Source organism: Anser cygnoides, chromosome 6 (genome assembly GCF_040182565.1).
Source record: "Anser cygnoides isolate HZ-2024a breed goose chromosome 6, Taihu_goose_T2T_genome, whole genome shotgun sequence".
NCBI lineage: Eukaryota > Metazoa > Chordata > Aves > Anseriformes > Anatidae > Anser > Anser cygnoides.
In genome coordinates this window covers 16,139,604-16,158,389 of record NC_089878.1, presented here as the reverse complement: position 1 = coordinate 16,158,389, position 18,786 = coordinate 16,139,604, and the positions used below count along the sequence as shown (strand labels likewise).

Below are 18,786 nucleotides of genomic sequence, written 5' to 3'. Positions count from 1 at the left end.
TCTAAGACGCTGGGCATGCTTGGCACACCCCTTAAAAGGGGGCTTTTACAAGGATCCACGCACACAGCCCCCTTACAAGGGAGGCATGTGCGCAGCCCTCTTATAACGGCCTCATTGTAAGGGGCATGCAAAGCATGCCCAGTCTTAAGAGACTCACGAGTCTTCCCTCTTAGTGGTGCACATGCTTAAGACACCTTTCTTACATATTGCGTATATACATCTGTTACGTCGGTATCTCTGTACATAGATATGTGTATTTTATTGTATGTATATGTCCATATATATTTCCCTGTAGAAATAGTTTCTTAACAGCTATGCTGTATGATTGTAGAGTTTTTTAAATGTGTATAGTATAAATGTTATCTGGATAATGATACATATCTTCTGTTTCATATTTGCCAGTGTTTTGTCATATTTCTTTGACTTTCTGAAGCAGCTTTCATCTGTTTAGTATTTCCCACTATTCTGCGGTTGTAGGGAAAAGTTCCTGATGATACAGTAGGCATGCATTTTGTTTTAGAGAGGCACTGTGTTTCCTTCTCTATTTCTTAAGTGGATTTCACTTACTTTGGTATTATGTATGATGGGAGTGATTTCTTGATAATGGGACTGCACATGTGCATTTTATATATCTAAATGTGGGGATAACTGAGGTACATGCTCATACCTCTCCTAACAGTCCATACTCTGATTCTCTGTTCTTTAGTGGTGGCTATCTATGACTACACGAAGGACAAGGAAGATGAGCTATCATTTCAGGAAGGTGCCATCATATATGTCATCAAGAAGAATGATGACGGTTGGTACGAAGGGGTCATGAATGGAGTGACGGGGCTCTTCCCAGGGAACTATGTAGAGTCCATCATGCATTACTCGGAGTGAATACTCGAGGACAGAGCTCTGCATCTCCTGTTGTAGGAGCTGTCAGGGCTTCCCGGATCTCCACCAGCCTCTGGGGCCCCATCCAGAATAGCTGAATGAAGGATAATTGTAACAACCACTCTTTTTTTTCTTTTTTTTTTTCCTCATTATAAAACAATAGTGATTTGAGTTGTTTGAACAAATGGCTCTTCCGGCTGCCAGCAAAGAGGCTATCCTGAGCCATCTGATGGTGAATTAAGCTGACCCATTCAGATGTAACAAACTCCTTGAGTAGCTGACACTTCAGTCAAATTCTGACTTCTGACAGGCTCTGGGATCTGTCTCAGGAATCCTGTGCGCCCTCACGGTACTACTTTTGGCAGCAGTGCCTGGCACTTGGGATGTCCTGTGATGCGTGTGGTGAAAGGTTGCTGGCCAGTGGATGTCCCTCCTGTTTCTACACTACCCTCCTGTGCAGCTGGAAGAACGCTCGTGTGCTAGGGAACACTGGGATTTGTACACAAAGCCGTTCCTGTATCTGACTTCCTTACAGGTGGTTACATCTTAGCATTAAACACTTTTGCAGCTGTTCTGCACATGTAGGCTGACCCAGGGCACACAGAGCTGGCTTTGAATCACTCGCCTTTTAGTTTAGACAATTAGGATGGCCGCAGCCCAGAGGACCCTCACCCCCATTTCCTCATCTTTTGAATGCAACAGGTTTGTTTTTTGTTACGCGCTGATGTAAACGTGCTGCTCCGCACCGAGCTACCTGCCATGGGTGCTGCTGGGTTAAACAGAACTCACAGATGCCATTGACGGTGAAGGTGAAACGAAGTTTACAGGTCCTCCTGGGGTCTGAGGATAAACTCTAGGGGCTGTGACCTCTAAGGTTCAGATCTACTCACGCCTGCTTGCACTAGAGAAACTTACCCCCAACTTTAGTCTTATGCACAATATAATCTTAAAAATCCAATCAGGTATTGTAAATTGGCTTTTTGTACTTGATGACTAGATTTGCATACGTACTGTGAGAGCCCTGTGCAGAGGCAGGACAAACGGCAATTGTCGTCTTCATGTCTGTTGCCAAAATCTCTTCAGTGGAAGTAAAAAGGGCTGTTGTGTGTACTGGTTTCCCATGGAAATCCAAGCAGTAACTAGTAGTAGTCCTAGCTCTTCTCCCCATCCTTTCCATTGCTTATTTTGAAGAAATAGATATTTTGAGCTGTACTGGTGGATCTGGGGTGGAGTAATACCAAGTGAAGGCCCCTCGGTTAATAGTTTGCTTTTTAAGTTTCAGTTAAAATGCTGCTCAGTGTTCTGCTTTGCAGATCAGTGTAAAATGATGGCTGTACTAGTCTGCCCTCAGGAAGGACTAAACACTGTCTTTGGGTGAATGTCATGCACTAACAGAATGAACCGATTAAACCTCCTGTTGCAGTCCTGTTGGCCCACAAATGGAGCTGACCCCTGCGTTGTGAGAGCCTCCTGGCTAGGGCATCTTCCTGGACAACTTTTGACTGTCACCTGACCAAGTTCCAGCGGGTACCAGCAGTAGCTTGTCAAAGGCAAGGTAACGCTGCACCTTTCTTTTGAGGCCCGTGTGTAAAACTGCAGTGCAGAGAGCAGTGCCAAGGTGAGTTTGTGATAATATTGGCAGGGGGACTTGACACAATCCCCTTGCTTTGTAGCCGGTGCAATATCAGGATGGAGGTGCAGGTTTGGTACAAACTCTAGTGGGAAGGACCCACAGCTGCTCAAGGGGAAAGAATGAGGAAACAAACAGGTGAGGTGCATGGGGGATACTGGTAAGTTTTATTGGTATCTGCGGTGAGCTTGCAAAAGAGGGCATTAACTCCTGTGACAGTGTGTAAAAGGAACTAGTTTGGTGGAAGGTACAGTTCTGAAGGAACCAGTGCAAAGATGGAAGTTACTTTCTCCCATGCTTAGTCTGCAGCTGTGTAGCCAAGACACTGTTGTCTTCTTTCTAGAAGCTGGCAGCATTAGTATTTGGAATAAACGTTAGCTAGAACAGATACCCTTTTACCTTACTTCTGTCTTGCAGCAAGACTAGTGGAAGCAGCCATGTTCAGTTCCCTCAGCCCATTTCTCTGGAAACATACCTAGAAACACTGGTTGTCCAGTACCTGGAATGTCTGTTTCCAGTGCCACAGGGCAGGCCTACAGCTTTTGCATAGGGCAGTGGTGCTTGCAGCATGGCTAGAGATCAGGGTGATTGCACTGCAGTATTACACAGCCACCAAAGAATTGCGTTTTCCAGGACTATTGGAGCTCTCCTGCCTTCTGCTGTGCTGGGTTTGTTTTTGATGAAGACTGAGCACACAGTGCACAAATGTATCGAGTTTGGCAGCTTAGAACGTTGCTACAGGAGAGCGAATGCTCTCTCCTTGCACACCCATATTCCAGCTGGGAGGTCACGCATTAGTGCAATCATGTCTTTAATTCGGTATGTGTAAGAGCATGCGCTTGAATACTTCTGACTGATGGGTGATGACTGTGTGTACTTCCATAGTGTGTGATACACACCCATGTCCTTAATTTTCATTCAGCTGGTTGTGTATCTTGTGAGTTTTCTGTGTTGAGAGCTGCCAGAGCGGAGCAGTGTGTACTCTGGAAAGTGCTGAATGCATGTCAGAGCTCAGGACAGAAGATGAGGCTGAAATACCTTGAAGATGTGCCAAGCTCCTTCAAAGGCTGGGTTGGCTTGATGGGCCAAAGATTAGTTGGGCTTCTGCAGATAGCATGTGGTATTGTTTGTCCTGTAAGAGTTGCTCTGAATGGGATTTTGGGGTCACCTCCTGCTGGTTTTAAGCTTTATTATGCAGTACTAATGCAAATAAATGTGTTGAGTTTTATGCATACTTCTTATTTTGTATAGATTTTAATTCTGTGGCTTGTTTGGGGATGATGTGATGTTATGGTCATAGACCAGGCCAAGGTAAACAGGCTTTGTGTATTAATGTTACATAGACTGCATGCTAGTGAAGTCAGTGAGGGTTGTGTTTCCAGTTTTGTCCCTTGTATGTCTTCTCCAAAACCTTCACCCCCACACCTCCTTATTTACATATACTTCTAAAAGGGGGGTAGGGGAGAAGTGTGGAAAAAACCCTCAGTATTTCACATAGATGCACAACTTCACTGAGTTCTGCTGCCACAGTGGGAGGTGTTCAGCATCACAAGCCGTTGATCAGAGCAGCAGGTGTGCATGAGAGACATAGGGGAAGGAGATACTCCAGAATAGGCCAAAGAGTGCTGTATGGCCAAAATGAATGTTTCTCCCTTCATGAGAGCTATATTAGCCCAGCCAGATGTTTTCATTGTGCACTAGGACTCTCTAGCTGTGGATTTTGCTTTGGTTTGCTGTAGCAGAGTTTTTCCTTGCTCTTGGTGCTTTGGGACAAAGCTGTTAACTACAGCTATCCCTCTGCCACATGCCTGTGTGAAAGGAGGTCATAGACTGTTCCCAGCTAGTGTTGGTGCAGTTATTTTCATGCCTTTGTTCCTGAGGGAGCTGGGGTTGCATGTGTCTCATGTTGTTGTTGTTGTTGTTTTTTTTTTTTTTCTCAGATTGCTTTTCTTTGTTCCTCTCATTGGCTGTTGCAGCAGCCGGTTGAGAGTGGCAGGAAAACCAAGCCCCCTGTTTTATGCCTATGCATTTGTACCGCACCTCCATGCCAAGCAGCTGGAGCAGGCACTAGAGAGCAGAGGCAGTGCCAGGGGACTTGTTAGCCTGACTTGTGAGCGATTGCAGACACGGACATTGACGAGCCGCTGCTCTCACTGAAGGGCAAAAGGTGGAGCCTGGCCCTTGTCTTGTTGTGATAACAGGAAGTTGAGTTGGGGTTTCCTGGAAGTGGGTGGAAATTGTTGCTGGTTTGCACCACAGCTCCCCCACTGTCCCTCTGGTCTCTGGCTGGGTGTGTTACCAGAGGTGGCAGGAAGGCTGATAACCAGCTAGCCCTTGCTAGAACAGGTTGTTCTCCTTTCACACCTCCTGAGAACTTTCTTTCTTTGCTGTTTGAGGGCTCTCGCTGTGCATTACTTTCTGGAGTAAGAGGATGTGCCTGTCTTCTGCTTATGCCAGCATGCTCGTCTCGTCAAGGCAGCGCTAGTGCCATGTTTGCAAATTGGCAGAATGCTTGGGCCCCTGCTCTGCGTGGTTCTTCAGCACTCTTGGTGACAGCCGAGAACCAAAGGGTACGATGGCAGCAATGCAGCATCTGCCAAGCAGCACTTTTACCTTGGGCTTTTCAGCTGCCCTTCAGAAGGGAAGCAGCGACAGGACTGATGCTCCTTTTTGGACAGGGAGCGTGCTGCCTGCCTGCCACGTATGTGTGAGTCGCTGACTGGTGGTGGAGGGTCATGCACTGGTGCAGCCTGTTGTGCTTCTGGGGTGTCTCCTACCTGTGTCAGAGGGTGGCACATTACTGCTGTGCTCCGCTCAGCAGCTTCCAGCAGTTCCCAGTGAACGCTGTAGCTGTGCCTCTCTTCAGGAGGAACAAGCTCACTTTTAATTATGTCTCTGGCCTTCAGGCATAGATCAAATGCAAAAGTTTTACATTTTTGTGTGGAAAGGACAGGACTTTTCTTCGGTTAGTAATCTGGTGGCATTTACAGGGCAACTCATTGGCAGCTGCTAGAGGAGGCTGGTGCTCTGGCTTCTACGGGGTTTATTAGCATTGAGCGTAGAGTCACTGACTGAGGACTGCAGCATTTCAAGAAACCTTGCAAAACCCATACAGTCTTTAGTCAGACAAGCCTTTGCTGGCAATAGTGGCAGTGGGAAATGTGCAGAACTGTTGCGTTCACTAAGGCAAGTATTTAATGTTGAGAAAAAGCAGTGTTGTAAAACAGTATGAGCAGGTAGATGATGGTCTATAGCTTATAGGGAGCCATATTGAAGAATTTACTGTGCTTACAGATATTTCTCCACCTTCCTCACCCTTTGGCATCACTCAGTATTAGGCACAGCCACAGTTTGTGGCTAAAATGGTATTACACAGAGGGCAGAATAGCGCAAGAGGGGAACAGTTTTTCTTTTCAGTAGCTGAAGTCAGTGTGGAGCAACAGTCCTTTTGATTTTTTTGAAAGTGCAAGAGTAGTGGGACCTTCGTCTTCTGTCTGTGGGAAGGTTGTTGAATGCTTGATGCGGCCAAGGTTTGCCAACTGCTGTTACAAAGAATAATTCATAGACCACGGTGTTCTGCTGCTTTCATTCAAAGAAAAGAACCGATGTGTTTTGTGCAGCCTCCTGTGAATGCAGGAACTTTTTTTTTCTTTGGTACTCTGAACATACCCATTTTATTAGTACCTTTGCTTATTCCAAGATGCGTTACAAAAAGGTAAAGTCAGCAGCCCGTTGGCCAGAGGTAAGCCTACACCCAGTATCCTGCTGAATACCTGTGTGGTGACTCTGCTGAAATACGTGCAGTGTAGTTGTTCCTATTTCTCTTAAAACCTCAGAAAAATCCTACCACTATCTACTAATGAGGAAGAGCTTTGTACAAATTCATTTCCATTACAGCGCCTTGCTAAAGTGCTGACGTCTGGATTTTTTTTTTTCTGTAAAGCCCAAGTGCTTCTTTTCACATTTGAAAAAGTGTCTTTTGCAACTTGCATGGACAAGTAGTTTCTATGAATTCTCTGAAAATGTTAGTGTCTAACATGGATCTTTTGTCCATGTACTTTTTTTCTGAAAGCAGAACCCCCACACACACCGTTGGTTTGCAGTCAGAGGAGAAGCACCCTGTGCTTTTGATTTTGGCACTGCTGATGCAGTGGATGAGTGCAGAGCCCACTGTAAATGATCAAGCCTGCAGGACTCTGGGGAGCTGTGTGCCGCCAGTAACGTTTTATTGTGTGTGCCATTTGAACCACCTTCCAAGTGAGTGCAAAACCCAATTTTTAAATTTTTTTAATTGTACTTGGAATTAACTGTTGCTGTGTACTAAACCCTCTTGTTACGAGCCCTAAATAAAACGAACAAAGCACACACCATGTGTTCTGTCACCTTGTGTTCTGTGAGTGTGTCACTGCTGCGTCACATTCCTTGTCTTTTGCTACAGACTTTTCAACATGTCGAGGCTGGGATAAGTAGATTGTGTATGCAGCCCTGTTCCAGAGGAGCTCTGAGGTCAGCCCTTCCAGAGGTCAGCACAGGTATGATGACTTGCGTCCACCTCGCTGCCTTCAGCAGCTGCTCTCTCCACTTACTTCTGTATGACTGCCTTTCCTGCAGTTACCACTACTGGGTTGGATGCCAGCTGTTCTTCCAGCACAGGGCACCCATGCCATGTTCACAGCTCTGAGCTGCCATCCTGTTCCACCAGCTTTAGGCTTGGATTCGTCTGAGCTGGCTGGAGAGCTGCTCTCCCTTGCCTTTCCCAAGTAACATTCTGCACCACCAGTGTTTAGGCAGAAGTCCCTTCCTCTGGGCCTGCAGGAACACAAGAGCTGCTCTTCTTTCAGCAGTGACGTGCCTGCCCTGGGGCCGTGACACTTGCTTTATGTGCTGTGTCCTGTCCAGCTCTGATCTCCTTGTGGTATGCGCACAGCTGTGCTGCTTGTGAATTCCTTTCACTGAGCTGTCTCCGGTAGGTGAGAGCATGCACTGCAGCTGCTGCTTCCCAAGGATGGTATGGTGTTCCATCTCCTGGCTCAAGGCAGAGACTACCTCAGTTACATGCAAGACCAAGTACCTCAGTGCCTCTAAGAATGACTGCCCCACGTGAGCAGGAATTCCAGTCTCAGTTCCTATAATCCTGACTTTCAAATCCCTGCAGTAGTATCTCATGACTGCTGCATGGCTAGCCTATTAGTGTCCCTAAGGGAGAGATGAACAGAGCTGAATCCCCTACAGCGGACCCCAGAGAGGGGCTGCACAAGCACTTACCAGCCATCAGCTGTTCTTGGGTGAGCAGAGATGTACAGAGTAATGCCAGGACCCTGCACGTCTGGGGAAGCACGCAGATACAAAAGGTGAGCCTTCCCTCTGGGTCCTCTTTAGACCTGTAGCTGGTGTGCACCTTGTACTGGTACAGCCAGTTCTGACCCACTGGAAAGAACTGTGCAAAGGAACAATAAATAGCAATTTTATCAAGTGTGAGCACAGAAATTGTAACCTGTAGGCTGTCAGATATCTGATCCCTAAAAGGGGAACCACTGGTGCCCTTAGAACACAATGTGGGCTATGAACTGAAAAAGGAAAATGGCAAGACAGAGGATTAAAACAAATTATTAAATTTAACTACATCTTTATTGAATTGTGCATATTCCATTGTATAATGGTCTATATTGGGTACTCTATAATGTAGTATTTCTTTTGTCCTCTCTCATGCTTAAAAAAGTATATTTATACATATATTTATATATATTTATAATATGGCAAAGCTCCCCCCAACCTGAAGCTATCAGTCTAAAAGAGCTTTGATTTTTCTTTTTGGAAAGGGAAGAAGAGGGGAGGCAATCCCACTGAAAGACAGAATGTGCAATTTTCTTTTTAAAGCAGTAAACATGAATGTATTTATAGCACTCAGCACAAGTTTGCTGTACAGAAAAATCATCATTGCAATGACACTTTTTTCTTACATTTGCATCCCCAGTATTATACAGGATATCACCAGTGGCCACTAACAATTAGTGTAAGCCATAAAACAAACTGCTACTCCAGTTAATTTCGGGTCCACGGCAGTCCACTAGAAGGAGAACTAAGATTTCAGTTACAACTTGTGAAAGAATTTCATTTCCTTTTTAAAGTACAAGCTTTATAGTGCTGCACCAAATCAGCAGCGAGGGAGCCTCTGGGCACAGGTTCCCTCGCTAAACTGCTCTTTGCCCCCACCCCTTGCAGATCTGTACCCCCAGTTACCAAAGGCAAGAGATGCACAACAGCTACCTGCGGCAGCCCTGCTCTCTTGCCAAACAGCAGCTGCAGCCCCTGTCCACTTGGATCCAGGACCAGCTGGTGCAAGAACATCTGTGTACCTGAAATTTAGCTCTGAATGCATCTTTGGCATCTTAGGAAAGGTGAGAGGAAACTGTTTTCCACTGTAGAGAACAGTTGGTTCCATTCCTAAGTGTCCTAACAGACGAGTTGCCTTTAAGTGTTAAATAAGGGGGTTTCCAAAACCTGTTCCTCAAGTTCCTTCTCACCCATTCCCCTCACAAAATCCCTGCTGTGGGGGACTGTGCATACATATAGCACCAGTTCCTGTTCCTCCAAATTCTTCTCTAGCTCACCTCACCGAGGCTGTATAATTTTCCTGAAAAGAGAGCTCACTGAATCCTTGCCCTACTCAGCGCCTCGGAGCACCAAATATCCATCAGCCCAAATAACTACTTTTCCTATGTTAGTGGCAATTACTTTAATTTACTTAGGACAGCTAGGCGTGTGTTGTCACCTCATTTGCAATTTAGTGTCTTAAACTTTTCAAAACTAGACAAAGCCTGTGACTCATGGTATCACAGTATTAGTGAGTGGTAACCCCTGCAATATAATGCTGGTTTTGTCACTCATATGTATTTAATATATATATTAAATTGAAGGAGATAAATAATTCAGAAAGGAAAATTATTCAATTTCAGAGAAATTTATATTTCCAAACTTAAACTTTTAAATCCACCAGCATATTACAGAAACATCTATGGAAAACCTGTAGTGTTAAACACTCTCTGGTTTGGAGCCTGTCCCGAGTAACCAAGGGACTGCAAAGCTAAACACCAGGAGCCAGAAAATGGGGCTTTGGGAAGCTCCTCTCCAACAGAAGTAAGATTCCCTTTACCCCCAAATTAGGAGCACTGTTTGAACACATGCAAAATCTAAACCTTAATAAAAGAAAGGCAAAAAAAAACAACCCACAAACCACCACCCACAAAACAACCAAAAACCCACAACAAACAAACGAAAAGCCCTCATATGTTCTGGCTGCACTATCACTACCTTCTGTCAGGAGTTTATATTGCTTTTGTGTTTGGTCTGATACAAAACTCCAGGAAAGCATCTGTGCTGACAAGGTGGAAGTCACATACGCATATACCAAACAGAAAATACGTTTATAAACTTCTGCCGCTACATTAAAATAAATGATAAAAACCAGGAAGAGCAGCAAGTCTTGGAAATTCTGTGTGACAAATCAAACGGAAATGTCAATACAGCTCTAAGAAGAATTTGGCTCTACGTTAACAAGATTTTCAAATGGTAAATCTAATTCTCTAACACAGTAAGTGTTCCCCAGCTATAGTTACAGCCAGTGAGCCATACAATGCCCCAGTTAATCAAGGAGATACAACTGATTTTAACATGACTCTGTATTGGACATAATACTCGTAATAAGACCCACTTACTTACTATCTTACTTTGAATAAGAAATTATTTTACCTGTAACAGCACCACTGAAGTACAATTTAGTTCTATGTGGTTTTCTGTAATAAGCAGAAAAATTCTCTTTTTTGCCCTTCTGTTGTTGAAGTGGCACTTTTGGTTCCTTTAACTGTGGAAAAAATAATTTTAACCCAGAGCAAAACTGGCCACACTTTCTCTGAGCTGATTTGTGTTACCTGGTTGCCTAAGAGCACAGAACAAAGAAATCAGAAAAAAACAGCAACAACAAAAAACCCTCTAAATGTGCAACTCCACAACAGTGAATCTTAAAATGCACTTGTTTAAATATTGCTCCCTCTCCCATCAGCCCTGAAACCAAAGTGATTCAGGTACCTTGACTCTTTCCCTGATGTGTCTGTCAATCACTCTGTATTGCCCTGTAGGAAATCACACAGTAAGTTCAGGAGAGGAGCTCTTTGGCTCTGAGGTCATGCACCAAGTTAGAGCAAGCAGTGCTTTGCTGCAGGAGAAAGCCACTGCACAGGGGGAAGCAGGAGCTTTCCTCTTCCACGTACAATAACTGGATTTTTTTTAATTTATTTACTTCCTGTGAGACGTGCCTAACCTCCTCCCCCAAACAAAGGTTTTGAAAGACAAAACAGAACCACTGGCATGTCTACTTCAACCAAATTACCTGTGATTTATTCAGAACCACTTGCTCAAAAGCTTTTCTTGTTACTATCATTTTTCCTCTACGATTAGTGCTGTTACGAGAGCCTAGTTTTCCCTTCCAAAGCAATTCCACAAGAGCGGAATTAAACTGGAGTGCCTGAGAAGACCAGGTTCCAGGTTCCTGCTTTCTACAGCTGTGCTGCATGCACAGAGAACCTCCCCCCTCTCTGCTGGCTGAACAGATCCCTGCTACCTGCAAAGGTGGATGCTACTGCTGCTTGGCAGAGAGGAAATTAAGAGCATAAAGAATGCAGCTGTCAGCTCTCACCTCCTCCTGCAGGAGCAGGGCTTTCCCTGACATACGCTTTAAGTGCCAAAGGGTATATACACTTCATCATGCCACATAACTATAACTATACTCAGTGTTTTAGGATAAAAGCATCTGCTATCTGTGGGTTCAGAGTATGAGATCTCAGCTCTCACATGCTAATTTTAGTAGTGCGAAAAGGATTACTGCCCTTGTTTGTAGCAAGAAGCATCTTGCTTTGTGTCTGAGCTTTGGCCCCTTTATTTTCTGATTTTACAAGATAAAATTGTACAATTCTGAGACCACTGCACAAGGAGAAAAATAACTTACTTGCAAATAAGGCGTGATATTTGCTGTCATAAAAACAGTAAATAAACTGGAAAAGCAAGTTCCATTGACAGGATCCATAAGCTGAAAAGGCAAACCAGGTTGTCCAAATCACTCTGTATCCAAATTTCAGCACGCATCTGAGACAAAGCTGCAGCCACTCACATTTCTGTATCACTACTGACTGATGAAGTACGTTCTACTAAGAAGGATGCGACCTTGCAACCTTTGCCAACACTTACTCTTTTTGCTGCGAACCTTGAGTTAAACTTCTGTCTCCCAGCAAGCTGTTACGCAGCCTGCAATGTTAAGCATGGATTCATTGTCCTGGGGGAGATACTGGGTAAATGAAACTGGGCACAAGAACATAAGAACAAAGTTCAAACGCCTCTGAAAAAACTGCACTGAAAACATTGCTCTGCCAAGTGCAAATCCTAGAGGTACCCGCACTGAGTGAACAGGAGAAAAAGGGTTGCAACCGTCACCCACCAGTGGAGCTAGCTATCTTGTAAGGAAAGGAAAACAGAGGGAGCAAGAATTCCCTGATTCTCATCTGGGAGCATGTGCTGTGTCAGCCCAGATGCACCCTGCCAGGGAGTAGATTTGTCCACTTACCTATCATCAGTAACAGCTGGGGGTTATGACTGTACTTGCACACCTTCTGCACTGGTGGGTGTGAGCCCCAGGAGCTGCATACAGTACAAAGCAGCAGGAGGACCAACGTAGAAAATTACAGCACCCATGAATTGCAGTATAGCTTAACAATCTTCCTGCGAAGTTACTTGCCAGCTATACTGAGCATGCTTAAAATCAACAATGCAAATGCTGTTAAGGACACTTGATAAGCACAAAAATAGTAGAAACAAAACTTTGTGAACAATTTGAAAGGTACAAAAAAAGTGCCTTTCCATAGCAGTGCTTTAAAAATGCACACAATGGTATATTGTTATTGCTCAAAAAAACTAGTCAGAAATATTAAAACAATTTCCAGAGGTGCTGAAACGGAGTTTATAAAATTATATGAAACAGGTCAACAGAGACAGCACCATTAATTTTTCTCTTTTCATGATGCACTTATTTAAAACTATATAGTTATAGATGTATCATTTTCCCCCTCTAATTGGCAAAACCTTTTTCCTATTCATAAATTATTCACAAAGATATTAATTTTATTATTTGGACTTAAAAAAAAATAAGGAATAGGGGACACTCACAATATTTCTTCTCAATCTGAGTTACTCTAATGAGAGATCAGTTTCCGTCTTGTTTTACACACTTGAAGATACTGTCAGGTCAGGCTACTTCCTTTGATTCACTTTTTGGGGGAGGAAAGCATATAGTATTTGCTTTTGGAATAAAGGTAAACAGTAGAATCCTTTGCCAGCTGAGCCTTGACAGTATCCCTGTAATGACCAGGGAAGTTGTTAACAGCTGCAGATGGCATAGGTACAGTCCAAGTATTTTAGTTAATTTAAAAAGATTGTGTACCACTACCCTGTAATAAACATGCATAACACCCAAGACCACTTATCCTAATTACAATACCTTATTGTGTCCAATATGTAGGTAAGACTGTATAATCAAACTCCTGAAATACAAGATGAAGGACGCTAGTACTTGATACGGTGATTGTGACTCGGTAGCAATAAAAAAAAAAAGGCAACTATGATAATCTATTTCCTACTCATACAGCTCCTTAAATTAAACTAATAGCAAACGTTATTGCCTCTCAAAGTTTTTTTCCAGTCCTCTCCCTTGACTGCTAGAAGCGCAACTTCATAATTAACAGATTTATGCATTGGTCACAGCCTCTGGCAGGTCAAAGAAAAGAGAATTCCAGCTGTGCTTGGCCTGAAATTACCATTCCCTTCGCTTTTTCGAGAAGGGAAAGTTTCCTGACAGTTTCTAATGAATTAGAACAACACTTTAACTGTTTCCAGACACTTATTTTTTTGTAAAGATAATACATCTGATCAGGCACAGACAAGGTGAGACTGTACACTGTAGCGTGTGTCTGTGTGAGAACAGAGTGTTCTCTACAGAAACCTACCTGTTCATTCAGGGAAAGAATGACACGTACAAGTGATGGATCCACACGGGTCAGCCTTGTGGGTTGGCACTGATTGCAGGAGTCCTGGCAGCTTTCAGAAGGGGTTAACACAAATGGTCATCTTGTGCCATAAAAACAAACGATCGAGCCTATTATAAACTTAAAATGCATAATGGATTGGAATAATACGTATTTATCCTAGTTACTTCATGGGCAAATAGTTTTCAATTAATTTGTAGCAGTGTATATTTTTAAACTATTTGGAAGGAAGGGGGAGGTTCTTTATAGTATAAATATATTTCACTCCAGCCCACTATATATAAAATCTATTTTCTTCGTCAGAACATACTCATTTTCAGTAGTATTATGACCAGAATGTTTTGGTATGTTGAGTCTGTATTTTTCAATCAATGACCAATGTACAATTACTAGCAGAACACCTCCACTTTGCACCATTATTTACCCATCACAAACTGCCAAAAGGTTTGTGGTGCTTTTTTTTTTCCTACTTCTTTTTCTTTCTTCTTCCTTTCTTTAAAGTGCCCTCTACATCTCCATCTCATACGGTAAGATTTGACTGGTAACAGAGTCTTATTCCCAATAATATAGTGACTGAAACAATAAATACGGCTCTACAAAAACATTCTGGTTATCTTCTATAATTGCGACGAAATATATCACAATATATTATATACCTACACTTATAATACATGCACAAACATGTCTCACATGGACAGACACTACAAAAATTATCTTCCCCCCAATGCAGAAAAAGTAAGAAAAAGGGATTTTGGTCCAATCCGTACGAAGGGTAAAAGAAATTGAAAGGATTAAGTCGATGGCTCTCTACCCACCTCCCCCAATAAAATACTGACAACCCCAAGCCCCCAACTTTTTTGGCCTAGCCACAGAAGGGGAATGTCTCTATCTTTAACCTTAGCTACAGTTTGAGATCACCTCTTTTGACGGGGCTATTGTTCACGTCCCCCACATTCTCTCCAAGCGCATAACATCACAGGCTGCCTGACCACAGAGCAGCCCTCGAGTCAGAGAGCACCAGCCCCTGGGGACTACCAGTCCTGCGACAGCTTGGTGTTCTGATCCCTTTTGGGAGGTGCAGGCGGCGGCCCCCTCCGTAACGTTGCATAGCCAGATATATGACTGCCCTTGAAGCTGCTCGTCTTCTGTTGGTCAGCCAGAAGCTCCGGTGGGGGTGGTGGCAGGGCCATGTCGTCCATGGTGGCTGTGGGCTCTGCTCTGGACATCCGTGCAGACGAGAGGGAGCCGTGCCGGGTGATGGATTTCCGCTGCAGCGTCCGGTTGAGGTCTGCCAAGAATCCCGGCTGAACGCTAAGGCTGGACTTGGGTGAAGTGGGCACTTGGGGGCCAGGAGTCACCGGTGGCTCTGCAACGTCTGCCTGTGTCAGCCGAGTGCTGTCATTCCGCTTCGGACGCGTGGGCGGTGGGGCTTTTTTAATGGATGGTTTTGACCATGCCTGAGGCTGGGGATTGACAACAGCAACTTTCGGGGAGGTACTGCCTGAAAACACGGATGGGATCTCAACTGGTGGGACAGGAAGATCTATTTCAGGTGGCGGTGGTGGAAAGTCTGAATCCGACGGTGGTGAAGGGAATTCAACCACGGGTTCCTTCCCAGACACACCTGGCGCAGGAGCCTTGGCTGGGATCCCTCCCTGCGGAACGACGATGGGCAAGCTCACACCAGAAAGGTTGAGCTTTCCAGGCTTTGGAGGGGCTGCAGGAGGCAATGAATCCTTCAAAGGAGACCCTGACGGCTCTGGTGGGTGTGCAAATTTGCTGACAAGGCGGTCCACTGAAGGTCTCTTGGACTCATGGTACTCAGTGGAGCTGGTGGATTTGATGCTGGAGTTCCGCTGAGGTGTTGGAGGTGGTTTCTTCCCTCCAGGGCTTGATGTCTTGCTGGTCTTTTTGACTGGAGACCCTGATTTGTCAGGGGGGGGAGAACCTGCAGAGGTAGCTGGGGAAGGAGGTGGAGGAGGAAACACTAAGCTGCTCTCTGGTGGAGGAGGGGGGAAATCCGGAGAGGGAACAGAGGCAGGCTGCCACTTGGGCTTCGCCTTCACCGCTGGAGGCGACTGGGGAGCCACGCTCAGTGGCAGGGGTTTCAGAGGCTGGGGCTCAGTGGCAGGTGGGGTGGGAGGAGGTGGGAACTGGCTGACTATCTGCTTCACCACTGACGGCACTGGGGACTGAGGGGAAGGAGGCGGCTTCACAGAGAAACTCTGCTGCTTTGGGAACGTTGGGGGAGGAGTGGGGCCTGGAGGGGCTGGGGGCAGCGGAGGCACCTGGGAAGAGGTGACACTCGGTTGTTTCTTAATTGCAAGGGGCAAGGGAACTGGCACAGGGGGGGTGACATGTGTGACCCCTGGTGATGCTGCCTTCCCGCTAGGCTGTAGAGGGAGAGCTGTCACGAGAGGCTTTGGGGGTGCTTGGGGTGGTGGGGGCGCAGGCACGGGGGGAGGAGGGGGCGGCAACGGGGGGGCAGCAGCAGCTGCAGCGGCAGCAGCCTGGCTTATATTTGGTTGCACCTGATGGATTTTGGGGGGGGGTGGCGGAGGCGTGAACTGTGGCACAGAAGGGGCGCAAGGCGCCGGCTTCAGCTGTGCCATGGCTGAGCCCGGAGTGGGAGGCGGTGGTGGAGGGGGGGGAGGTGGCATGACCCCGTTGGGGGGCACCAGGATCTGAGGCTTGCCCGAGGCTGGAGGGGGCGGGGGTGGCTGCTGTGCGGCTGGAGCCTTGGAAAAGGGCCCGCCGTGCTGGGCAGCGTTCTGCAGCCTGGTGATGGTGCTGTACTTGACGAACATGGTGGCGGGAGAGGCAGCAGATGGGGCAGCCTGGCTGGGGAGGGGGGGCGGAGGAGGTGGTGGGGGAGGTGGGGGTGGAGGAGGGGGAGGTGGTGGGGGGGGCAGAGGGGGGGATGGCTGTGAGGCTGCATAGGGGGTCGCCACTTTTGTCTGCGGGGACACAGGAGGTGGAACAGACATGAAGGGCCGACCTGCAGGCTCCATTCGGGCCTATTGGGAAGGGAATTTTAGTGAAAGTGGAAAGGGAGAAAAAGAGAGAGAGGGAGAGAGGGAGGGAAGGAGACAAAGAGATTATAAAGTCAAGATCTAAATGTGCCTGTCATTAAAAATTAAGTGGCAGATCACAGCATGCAGGAAGTATTAGGAAAACAATGCAGCAAGAGACAGTTCTTCACACTTATCAAGCCTGAACCCTGCAGTCTGGCCACACAAGCTGGCAGAGGAGCTGCCAGGAATCAGCGGGGCCAGGCCTACTGCAAGCTATGCCGAAATTGTGGGAGAGGCAGCTGTACCCAGTGAGACACATGGGTCCTCCTGCGGGCAAGCATAATGAACCAAACAGGACACTCCCCAGAGTGCCAATGGCCACAACAAAGGACGCTGGGCAGAGCAAGAGACTGCAGGCATCTCTTCAGCTCTGTAAGACTGAAGTTAAACCATACACGGCCTCCCAGAGCGTCTGACAAGCCTTTATGTTGTCAGTGCAGGCCTTAACACAGCTTAGTGTTGCACAGTGCAGAAATCCTGAACTGCTCTAAAACACATGAAGAGCAAGCTCTACAAAGGCGTATTTCTGAGGTCCTTCTCCACATGCTCTGACACTGAACACAAAAAAGAGGGACCACTAAGGTTTCCTAGGAAAATTTCCCCAGAAGGAAATGTTTAGAGACCTGCAACACAAGTTAGCTTAGAAAAGAAAAGCTAGGCATGCAGCTGTTATGTTATTCAGAAAAAAGAAAGGAAAGACAGGGAAAAACCGTCTAAGGGAAGGAGCAATGGGAAAGCAGCAGGCAATGCTTTCATCTACTCACTGGGTTTTGCTCAGGTTAAATTGCTTCTCTAAAATTGTATACCTACGTTCATGTTAAAAATTAAAAAGATAATTACATTACGCAAGTTTATCAACAACTTCCTAATACAAAGTGGTTTTGCTACAAGCCAAGTTGTGAACTTCACAGTGCACAGCTTAGAAACATGCATTAGAAATGCAATACCAACATGGCAACTAACCGCACTCAGTACCTACACTTCATTAGTAGATATTTTGCCACAAGTTAGCCCAATTACGTTCATTTTCGCTGTATAAGAATGTTTGCATGTTGTTTCGTTTTAAACACAGGTGCACAGTTTCTATATGCACAGGAACAACACAAAAAAGATTAGGGTAAGAAACAACAAAGGGCAATTTACAACAAACATGAGGTGTGCCTCTACCTGTCACGTTAGGTCTGTGAGGCAGGAGTGTAACAAAGTTCTCGAGCTTCATCAACGTGTTCACATAACAAAACAGGGAGAGATCTTGATCTCTTGCATATGTTAGTCTGCAATTACCATTCTCCCAATCACCCAAGTTAATGAATTTACAAGTAACATCCCCTGACCTTAGTTCTGCCCTGTATAAGGCACCACGGGTGTGCTGACCTTCACTTTTGACACCTGAGACAGCAAAAGGCAACAGGAAAAAATAAAAGCGGCATCAACAGCGAGAGAGGGAGACTGACGCATAAAAGAACAGCTATCCCTGAATGGCAAGACTTTAGAGAGTCTTGAACAGGGAACTGTCCCTTATTCCTTGTCACGTAAAGCACACACAGTGAGCACGCATTCTGACACCTGTTGTATTACCCTATTTAAAAGAACATTTTTAAAACCTAACAAGAAAACAAGACATGACATTTTCACTGTCCAGCTGTGATGAATGTGAACAAGTGAATAAAATATTCTTTGGGCAAACAGCAGCATTTTGGGAAATTACATCAATAATACTAATATATATATAATAATATACCAATTATATCAATAATGTTGTTTCCTTTCTTGCCACAGTTTAACATTTGCCCCTACCAGCCTAATTTATTGAGCATTTATGTTCCTTTGGCGAGAGCTGTACAGTATAAAAAAGCACGTATAGTAGTTTGGCTTAAGTTAAATTTGTGAACAATTTACTCAGAATTCTTTTTAGCATAGTTTCAAATCATAATTTTACATGGTTCATTTCATTTGGAGTCTTTGCAAGTTTCCATTCACCTGTGTCAACATGTGAGGATATGTACCTTTTAATGGATTTGTGCATAGAAGGGAATTCAAATGGATGAAATCTTGAAACATGGATGGCCTTTGATAGGGAGCAGTCTGAATATTTTATTTGTAAAAATGCTTTAAT

General features: G+C 45.2%; 2 protein-coding genes across 27 annotated transcripts in view; one reads left to right on the top strand and one right to left on the bottom strand.

Annotated features, from left to right (window-relative positions):
• The window catches only part of ABI2 (abl interactor 2), a 61,970-nt gene extending 55,096 nt beyond the window's left edge, over nucleotides 1–6,874 (top strand). For all 19 annotated transcript variants that reach the window (XM_048061426.2, XM_048061423.2, XM_048061433.2 and 16 more), the window contains one exon: nucleotides 707–6,874. In XM_048061426.2, the coding sequence (XP_047917383.1) occupies nucleotides 707–882 (176 nt within the window). In that variant the 3' untranslated portion in view covers nucleotides 883–6,874. The remainder of the gene's footprint in view (nucleotides 1–706) is intronic.
• Nucleotides 4,425–18,786, bottom strand: part of RAPH1 (Ras association (RalGDS/AF-6) and pleckstrin homology domains 1) — a 293,904-nt gene continuing 279,542 nt past the window's right edge. For 5 of the 8 annotated variants that reach the window (XM_066999108.1, XM_066999107.1, XM_066999106.1 and 2 more), the window contains one exon: nucleotides 4,425–16,613. In XM_066999108.1, the coding sequence (XP_066855209.1) occupies nucleotides 14,628–16,613 (1,986 nt within the window). In that variant the 3' untranslated portion in view covers nucleotides 4,425–14,627. Of the gene's footprint in view, nucleotides 16,614–18,004; nucleotides 18,060–18,786 lie in introns of all 8 variants that reach the window. The other 3 variants (XR_010832191.1, XR_010832192.1, XM_066999110.1) reach the window with 3 other exon arrangements.